At 66.1% G+C, this 8,864-nt stretch overlaps 1 protein-coding gene and 2 pseudogenes across 1 annotated transcript; all 3 read right to left on the bottom strand.

Moving 5' to 3' along the window:
* Positions 1 to 430: 430 nt before the first annotated feature.
* LOC116464342 (double homeobox protein 4-like protein 4) lies at positions 431 to 2,195 on the bottom strand (the record flags this gene model as incomplete). Its single annotated transcript, XM_058435033.1, is given in 3 exon segments — positions 431 to 693; positions 787 to 906; positions 1,000 to 2,195. Coding segments are annotated over 3 exon segments (1,522 nt in total), but the record flags the coding sequence as incomplete, so codon positions are not given.
* A 2,040-nt stretch (positions 2,196 to 4,235) lies between these two features.
* On the bottom strand, positions 4,236 to 5,091 carry LOC116464338 (double homeobox protein 4C-like; annotated as a pseudogene).
* Positions 5,092 to 7,023: 1,932 nt separating this feature from the next.
* Positions 7,024 to 8,026, bottom strand: LOC116464341 (double homeobox protein 4-like protein 4; annotated as a pseudogene).
* Between the last annotated feature and the right edge of the window lie 838 nt (positions 8,027 to 8,864).

The raw sequence follows: 8,864 nt of genomic DNA, 5'->3' as shown, positions 1-8,864 counted from the left end.
TTTTTTTAAGTTTACGGTTGTCAAGTCTACAAAAGAAGAGGCAAAGCAACAATTACACCCCCTTGAGATTTCTATACTACAAAAAACAAACAAAAAAACTAACAAAACAAAGCAAAAACATCATTGGGATCTATGTATATTAGTAATTATTGGAAAGTCACCAGTAGTAGGAATTTAAAAAAATAACCTAAATATGGACTGGCTGCAGTGGCTCACACCTGTAAAAAGACCACTTTTTCTCTCTCCCTTCCTCCCTCTGTCCCGTGCACCCTCCCGCCCTCCCTCTGTCCGTCGGTCGCTCTGTTGTCATTCCCTCCGTTCCTCACTGCCTCCCTCTCTCCTTCCGTTCCTCCCTCCCTCCTTTCCAACGTCCCTCCGCCCATCCTTCCGTCCCTCTAGGTCTCCCGTTCCTCTCTCCATCTGTACCTACCTTCCCTCCGGCCTGGAAGGGTCAGCATCCCCGGTGTCCCTGGGGTCTGTGGTCTGCGTTTAGCCACCAGGCGCTCCATGGTGACAGCTGGGAGGCAGCAGAGGCACGGGTGGGCGAGCGACGGCGGAGCGGAGGCGCAGAGGGTGCGAGCCCCGGGAGGGAGAGAAGGGCTGGACGCTGCCCGGGCCCGGTGTTTCTCGGGATGGGGGTCTCCACCCAGCCCGGGGTAGGACCCATATTGCCGGGGTGGGGGCGGGGGGTACCTGGTGGTCCGGCAGGGGTGGGGTGGCGGTAAGGCAAGAGAGCTCTGCCTGGGCTACTCCCAGAGGAGGCCAGGTGGCTGACCGCAAACCCACACGTGCGCGGTGGACGGCCCACCTGCTGGTACCTGGGCCGGCTCCGGCTCCGGGATCCCCGGGACGCCCGGGAAAGAATGGCAGTTCTCCGCTGTGTGGAGTCTCTCACCGGGCCCAGACCTAGAAGGCAGGAATCCCAGGCGGGTCAGCCCGGAGGGAAGACACGCCTCTCCTTTCCCAGCCCAGAGTTCCCCGCCAAAGAGAGGCCCCTACCTGCCCCGACCCCGTCCCCACCCCGCGTCATAAAGCTCCTCTAGCAGAGCAGGGTATTCTTCCTCGCTGAGGGGTGGTTACAGCCAGGCGGGCTCTTCCAAGTCCTTCAGCTGTCCCGTGGCCTCAGTTTCTAGGAAAGGTTGCGCCTGCTGCAGAAACTCTGGGCACGCCAGGAGCTCATCCAGCAGCAGGCCGGTGGGGAGTGCAGACCAGCGCCCGGGCTCCTGGGGCAGTGGGGAGGGCGCCCTGAGGGCTTGCATCTGTTCCGGCCGCGCGGAGCGCTCCGGGGGCGCTGGCTGGGCAGGTGGAGCTGCCCCGGCTCGGGGTTCCCACGCCGCCCCAGCCACCTGGGGCCCCTGGCCCCAGCCCCAACACGGACTGCCCTGGGACCTGGGTGGCGCAAGCACACCTCGGCCCTGTGTCCCAGCTTGAGCAGGGCCTGGCTGTCCTACCGTGCCAGGGCCCGGCAGGCCGTCGCGCTGCGGGTCCCGGTCCTCCGGGCTTTTGCTCGGGGGTTGCGGAGGCCACCGAGGCGTCTGAGGGTGGGAGAGCGCCCCTTCCGGGGGAGCCAGGGCGGCGTAGGCAAAATCCCCGTCTGCCGGGGCGACCGACCAGGGAGCAGGTTGACACCCGCCGGGGGCCGCATTGCACAGGCCGCCTGTGTGCGCCAGCGCCCTGCCACCCTGTACCGGGTGCCTGGCCCTTCGGTTCTGAAACCAGATGTGAATCCTGGACTCCGGGAGGCCCGTCCCTCTGGCCAGTCCTTCCCTGGTGACGATGCCAGGAAAGAGATCCTCCTCAAAGTCTCGGACCAGCAGGACGGTCTGGGCTGGGGTGACGGGGGTCCGCTTTCGCCTGCCTTCTTGCGGGCCGCGTTTCCCCGGCCAGGGCCGAGATTCCCGCCGGTGCTGCCTCAGCAGGCGTGACCTCTCATTCTGAAACCAAATCTGGACCCTGGGCTCCGGAACGCCGATGGCCTTGGCCCGCCGTACTCTGGTGGCGATGACCGGGTACGGGTTCCGCTCAAAGCAGGCTCGCAGGGCCTCGCTTTGGCTCGGGGTCTAGACGAGTCTCCTGCGCCGTCCTCGTCCTTGGGCTTCCGCGGGGAGGGTGCTGTCCGAAGCTGTCGGGAGAGCCATCGCGGGGAGCCCCAGCCGGAATTTCACGGACGGACCCGGGCAGAGAGAGGTCGGAGGGCTCCCCTGCTCCCCAGCCGGCCTGCGCACTGCGTTCACGTCCAGCCGGGAGGACGGTGCAGACAGCCATCGGCTCTTATGAGGGCCCACAGGCAGGCGGACTTCACCCCTTCTTGCCTGCCGCTGAGCCCTGGGACAGCCCGCCCTCGCCCTCCGAGGGCCCCAGGGCACTGAGGCCTGGGGCGTGGGGGCGTAGGGCGTGGGGGGCGGTGGGGCCGGAGGCCAGAGAGACCAAGCCGAAGGGGGAGAGGGGGAAGCGGTGAGAGGAGTGGGTTTAGGGCGGGGGCTGGCTCTCCGGACCTCTGCTGGAATCCTGCGGTTACTGGAAGCCCCTCCCTGTGCTCCCACGCGTCTTCGGCAGGGAGAAACCAGCCCGGAAGGGTGTAGTGGAGTGTGGAACCGAACCTCCGGGAGAGTCTTGAGTTTTCCAAGCCCCCTCTCCATGAAGACACCCAATGCCTGTGGGCGTCGCCGTGGCCGCGACAGTCTCACACATGCAGGTGTGTGGCTCCCGTTCATTTCCAGGTCGAAGACCAGAGGGAAACCCCAGAGACGAGATACGTCCCCGGCGTGGTGGCCTGACGATGGATTCCCGTGTCCCGAAACGTGGGGAGTCTGCAGTGTGGACGGTTTGGGGGCTGGCAAGGAGGGCGCAGACAGGATGCTGGTCTTCCACCCTTCCCTGGAGGTGTCTGGGTGCCTGCAGGGCTCCGGAAGCAAACAGTCAACATGGTCATCCTTTCCGGGGGCTGGAGAGACGTGAGCGACTGGCCCACTTGCAGAGGGCCGAGCGACGTGGAATCCGAAATCATGCTTCAGTCGTCCTGAGTGTGGCTCCCCTGCGGTCGGGGCTGTCGGCCTGGCGGTCCGCTGCAGGGCTCGGCCTGGCCTGGGGATGTGTGGTCTGTAAACCACGAGGGTGAAAACCCGACGGCAACCCGAGCGAGTCCCCCGTCTTTTATCTTCCAGGAAACCGCCCATCCCTTGGGCGATCGAACCGGGGCGAACGGGTGCCCCGCCCGCCGTCCGCTGCGGCGGCGGTCGTCGGTGGTCCTAGCCCTCAGCCCGCGCTGGGCGCTTGCCGTTTTCCCGGAGGGTGGGAGTCCTGTTTCTCCAGGAGGCCCGAGACCGCTTTTTCTCTCTGCCTTCCTCCCTCTGTCCCGTGCACCCTCCCGCCCTTCTTCCATCCGTTGGTCGCTCTGTTGTCATTCCCTCCGATCCTCACTGCCTCCCTCTCTCCGTCCGTCCCTCCATCCCTCCCTTCCAACGTCCCTCTGCCCATCCTTCCATCCCTCTAGATCTCCCGTTCCTCTCTCCATCTGTACCTGCCTTCCCTCCGGCCTGGAAGGGTCAGCATCCCCAGTGTGCCTGGGGTGTGTGGTCTTTTAGCCGCCAGGTGCTCCATGGTGGCAGCTGGGAGGCTGCAGAGGCACGGGTGGGCGAGTGACTGCGGAGCGGAGGCGCAGAGGGGGCGAGCCCCGGGAGGGAGAGAAGGCCAGGACGCTGCCCGGGCCCGGTGTTTCGCGGGACGTGGGTTCCACCCAGCCCGGGGCAGGACGCATATTGCCGGGGTGGGGGCGGGGAGTAGCTGGTGGTCAGTCAGGGGTGGGGTGGCGGTAAGGCAAGAGAGCTCTGCCCGGGCTGCTCCCAGAGGAGGCCAGGTTGCTGTCCGCAAAACCACGCGTGCGCGGTGGACGGCCCACCTGCTGGTACCTGTGCCGGCTCCGGCTCCGGGATCCCCGGGACACCCCGGAAAGAATGGAAGTTCTCTGTTGTGCGGAGTCTCTCACCGGGCTCTGACCTAGAGGGCAGGAATCCCAGGCGGGTCAGCCCGGAGAGAAGACACGCCCCTCCTTGCCCAGCCCGGGGTTCCCCGCGAAAGAGAGGCCACCGCCCTGCCCCAACCCCGTCCCCACTCCGCGTCCTAAAGCTCCTCCAGCAAAGCCCGGTATTCTTCCTCGCTGAGGGGTGGTTCCAGCCAGGCGGGCTCTTCCAAGTCCTTCAGCTCCCTTGGGCCTCGGTTTCTAGGAAAGGTTGGGATCATCCGGCGGCTGGGTTGGAGTGGCCCAGCCCAGTCCTGGGGGGTGGGACAGCCCGCGATGGTGCAAGCACACCTCGGCCCTATGGCCCAGCTTCAGCGAGGCCTGGCTGTTCCACTGCGCCAGGTCCCGGCAGGCCGTCATGCTGCGGGACCCCGTCCTCCGCGCATTTGCCCGGAGGGTGCGGAGGCCAACGAGGCATCTGAGGGTGGGAGAGCGCCCCATCCGGGGGAGCCAGGGTAGCGTAGGCGAAATCCCCGCCTGCCGGGGCGACCGACCAGGGAGCAGGGTGACACCCCCCAGGGTCCGAGTTGCACAGGCCACCTGTGTGCGCCTGCACCCTGCCACCCTGTACCAGGTGCCTGGCCCTTCGGTTCTGAAACCAGATGTGAATCCTGGACTCTGGGAGGCCCATCTCTCTGGCCAGTCCTTCCATGTTGGCGATGCCAGGAGAGCGATCCTTCTCAAAGGCTCGGACCAGCAGGGCGGTATTGGCTGGGGTGACGGGGGTTCGGTTTCGCCTGCCTTCTTACGGGCCGCGTCTCCCCCGGCCAGGGCCAAGATTCACGCCGGTGCTGCCTCAGCTGGCGTGACCTCTCATTGTGAAACCAAATCCGGACCATGGGCTCCAGAACCCCGATGACCTGGGCCAGCAGTTCTCTGGTGGCGATGCCCGGGTACGGGTTCCGCTCAAAGCAGGCTCGCTGGGCCTCGCTTTGGCTCGGGGTCCAGACGAGTCTCCTGTGCCGTCCTCGTCCTCGGGCTTCCGCGGGAAGGGTGCTGTCCGAAGGTGTCGGGAGAGCCATCGCGGGGATCCCCGGCCGGAATTTCACGGACGGACCCGGGCAGAGAGAGGCCGGAGGGCACCCCTGCTCCCCAGCTGGCCTGCGCACTGCGTTCTGGTCCAGCCGGGAGGCCGGCACAGACAGCCAGCGGCTCTAATGAGGGCCCACAGACAGGCAGGCTCCACCAATTCTTGCCTGCCGCTGAGCCCTGGTACAGCCGGCCCTTGCCCTCCGAGGGGCCCCAGGGCACTGAGGCCTGGGGCGTGTGGGAGTGGGGGGTGGGGGTGTAGGGCCGGTGGCCACAGAAACGAAGGGGACGGGGGAGAGGGGGAAGGGGTGAGGGGCATGGGTTTCGGGTGGGGGCTGGCTCTCCGGACCTCGGCAGATATCCCGAGGGTACAAGAAGCCGCTCCCTGTGCTCTCACGCGTCTTTGGCAGGGAGAAACCAGCCTGGAAGGGTGGAGTGGATTGTGGAACCGAACCTCCGGGAGAGTCTTGAGTTTTCCAGGCCCCCTCTCAGTGAAGAGACCCAATGCCTGTGGGCGTCGCCATTGCCGCGACAGTCTCACACACGCAGGTGTGTGGCTCCCGTTCATTTCCAGGTCGAAGACCAGAGCGAAATCCCGGAGACGAGCTACATCCCCAGCGTGGTGGCCTGATGATGGATTCCCGTGTCCCGCAATGTGGGGAGTCTGCAGTGTGGCCGGTTTGGAGGCTGGCAAGGAGGGCGCAGACAGGATGCTGGTCTTCCACCCTTCCCTGGAGGTGTCTGGGTGCCCGCAGTGCTCCGGAAGCAAATAGTCAACATGGTCAGCCTTTTGGGGGGCCAGAGATACGTGAGCGACTGGCCCACTTGCAGGGGGCCGAGCGACGTGGAATCCGAAATCACGCTTCAATCGTCCTGAGTGTGGCTCCTCTGTGTTCGGGGATGTCGGCCTGGCGCTCCGCTGCAGGGCTCGGCCTGGCCTGGGGATGTGTGGTCTGTAAACCACGAGGGTGAAAACCCGACGGCAACCCGAGCGTGTCCCGGTCTTTTCTCTTCGAGGAAACAGCTCATTCCTTGGGTGATCGAACCGGGGCGAACGGGTGCCCCGCCCACCGGCCGCAGCGGTGGCGGACGACGGTGGGCCCAGCCCTCAGCCCGTGCAGGGCGCTTGCCATTTTCCCGGAGCACGGGTGCCCAGTTGCTCCAGGAGGCCCGAGACCGCTTTTTGTGTCTGCCTTCGTCCCTCTGTCCCGTGCACCCTCCCGCCCTCCCTCTGTCCGACGGTCCCTCTGTTGTCATTCCCTCCGTTCCTCATTGCCTACCTTTCTGCGTCCGTCCCTCCCTCCCTCCCTTCCAACGTCCCTCCACGCATCCTTCCGTCCCTCTAGGTCTCCCATTCCTCTCTCCATCTGTACCTGCCTTCCCTCCGGCCTGGAAGGGTCAGAATCCCCGGTGTGCCTGGGGTCCGTGGTTTGCGTTTAGCCGCCAGGCGATCCATGGTGGCAGTTGGGAGGCTTCAGAGGCACGGGTGGGCGAGCGACGGCGGAGCGGTGGCGCAGAGGGGGCGAGACCTGGGACGGAGAAAAGGCCTGGACGCTGCCCTTGCCCGGTGTTTCGCGGGACGAGGGTCTCCACCCAGCCAGGGGGAGGATGCATATTACCTGGGTGGGGGCGGGTGGTAGGTGGTGGTCAGGCGGGGGTGGGGTGGCGGTAAGGCAAGAGAGCTCTGCCCGGGCTGCTCCCAGAGGAGGCCAGGTGGCTGCCCGCAAACACACGCGTGCGCGGTGGACGGCCCACCTGCTGGTACCTGGGCCGGCTCCGGCTCCGGGATCCCCGGGACGCCCGGGAAAGAATGGCAGTTCTCCGTTGTGCGGAGTCTCTCACCGGGCCCAGACCTAGAAGGCAGGAATCCCAGGCGGGTCAGCCCGGAGGGAAGACACGCCCCTCCATGCCCAGCCCGGGGTGCCCCGTGAATGAGAGCCCGGCGCCCTGCCCCGACCCCGTCCCCACCCCACGTCCTAAAGCTCCTCCAGCAGAGCCCGGTATTCTTCCTCTCTGAGGGGTGGTTCCAGCCAGGCGGGCTCTTCCAAGTCGTTCAGGTCCCCCGGGGCCTCGGTTTCTAGGAAAGGTTGCGCCTGCTGCAGAAACTCTGGGCACGCCAGGAGCTCATCCAGCAGCAGGCTGGTGGGGAGTGCAGACCAGCGCCCGGGCTCCTGGGGCGGTGGGGATGGGGCCCGGATGGCTTGCATCTGCTCCGGCCGCACGGAGCGCTCTGGGGGTGCGGGCTGGGCAGGTGGAGCTGCCCCGGCTCGGGGTTCCCACGCCGCCCCGTCCACCTGGGGCCCCTGGCCCCAGCCCCACCACAGAATGTCCTGGGACGTGGGTGGCGCAAACACACCTCGGCCCTGTGGCCCAGCTTGAGTGGGGCCTCGCTGTCCCAACGCGCCATGGCCCGGCAGGCTGTCGAGCTACGGGTAACTGTCCTCCGGGCAGTTGCTCGGGGGGTGCGGAGGCCACCGACGCATCTGAGGGTGGGAGAGCCCCCATTCCGGGGGAGCCAGGGCGGCGTAGGTGAAATCCCAGCCTGCCGGGGCGACCGAACAGGGAGCAGGGTGACACCCGCCGGGGGCCGCGTTGCACAGGGCGCCTGTGTGCGCCTGCGCCCTGCCACCCTGTACCAGGTGCCTGGCCCTTCGGTTCTGACACCAGATGTGAATCCTGGACTCCGGGTATTCCTGGGTGGGATGCCATGAGAGGTTCCTCTCAAAGGTCAGGGCAGCAGGGCAGTCTGTGTGGGTGAAGGGTCCCATTTCGCCTCCTTTTGCAAATCTGGACCCTGGGCTCCGGAACGCCGATGGCCTGGGCCAGCCGTTCTCTGGTGGGGATGCCCGGGTACGGGTTAAGCTCAAAGCACGCTCGCAAGGCCTCGCTTTGGCTCGGGGTCCAGACGAGTCTCCAGCGCCATCCTCGTCCTCAGGCTTAAGCGGTGAGGGTGCTGGCCGAAGGTGTCGGGAGAGCCATCGCGGGGAGCCCCGGCCGGAATTTCACGGACGGACCTGGGCAGAGAGGCCAGAGGGCTCCCCTGCTCCCCAGCCGGCCTGCGCACTGCATTCAGGTCCAGCCGGGAAGCCGGCGCAGACAGCCAGCGGCTCTTCTGAGGGCCCACAGGCAGGCAGGCTCCACACCTTCTTGCCTGCTGCTGAGCCCTGGGACAGGCCGCCCTCGCCCTCTTAGGGGCCCCAGGGCACTGAGGCCTGGGCTTTGGGGGGTGTTGGGTTTGGTGGTGCCGGAGGCCAGAGTGACGAGGCAGAAGGGTGAGAGGGGGAAGAGGTGAGGGGCGTGGGTTTCGGGCCGGGGCTGCATTTCCGGACCTCTGCAGGAATCCCGCGGGTACTGGAAGCTGCTCCCTGTGCTCCCACGCGTCTTCGGCAGGGAGAAACAGGCCCGGAAGGGTGGAGTGGTGTGTGGAACCGAAACTCCGGGAGAGTCTTGAGTTTTCCAGACCCCCTCACCGTGAAGACACCCAATGCCTGTGGGCGACGCCGTGGCCGCGACAGTCTCACACACGCAGGTGTGTGGCTCCCGTTCATTTCCAGGTCGAAGACCAGAGCGAAACCCTGGAGACGAGATACGTCCATGGCGTGGTGGCCTGACGATTGATTCCCATGTCCCGCAACGTGAGGAGTCTGCAGTGTGGCCGGTTTGGAGGCTGGCAAGGAGGGCGAAGACAGGATGCTGGTCTTCCACCCTTCCCTTGAGGTGTCTGGGTGCCCGCAGGGCTTCGGAAGCAAACAGTCAACATGGTCAGCCTTTCGGGGGGCCGGAGAGATGTGAGCGACTGGCCCACTTGCAGAGGGCC

The sequence above is a fragment of the Hylobates moloch genome, unplaced genomic scaffold, assembly GCF_009828535.3.
Source record: "Hylobates moloch isolate HMO894 unplaced genomic scaffold, HMol_V3 SCAFFOLD_446, whole genome shotgun sequence".
Classification (NCBI taxonomy): Eukaryota; Metazoa; Chordata; class Mammalia; order Primates; family Hylobatidae; genus Hylobates; species Hylobates moloch.
Note: the sequence above shows the minus strand (reverse complement) of the source record. Positions and strands in the feature narration are given on the sequence as shown.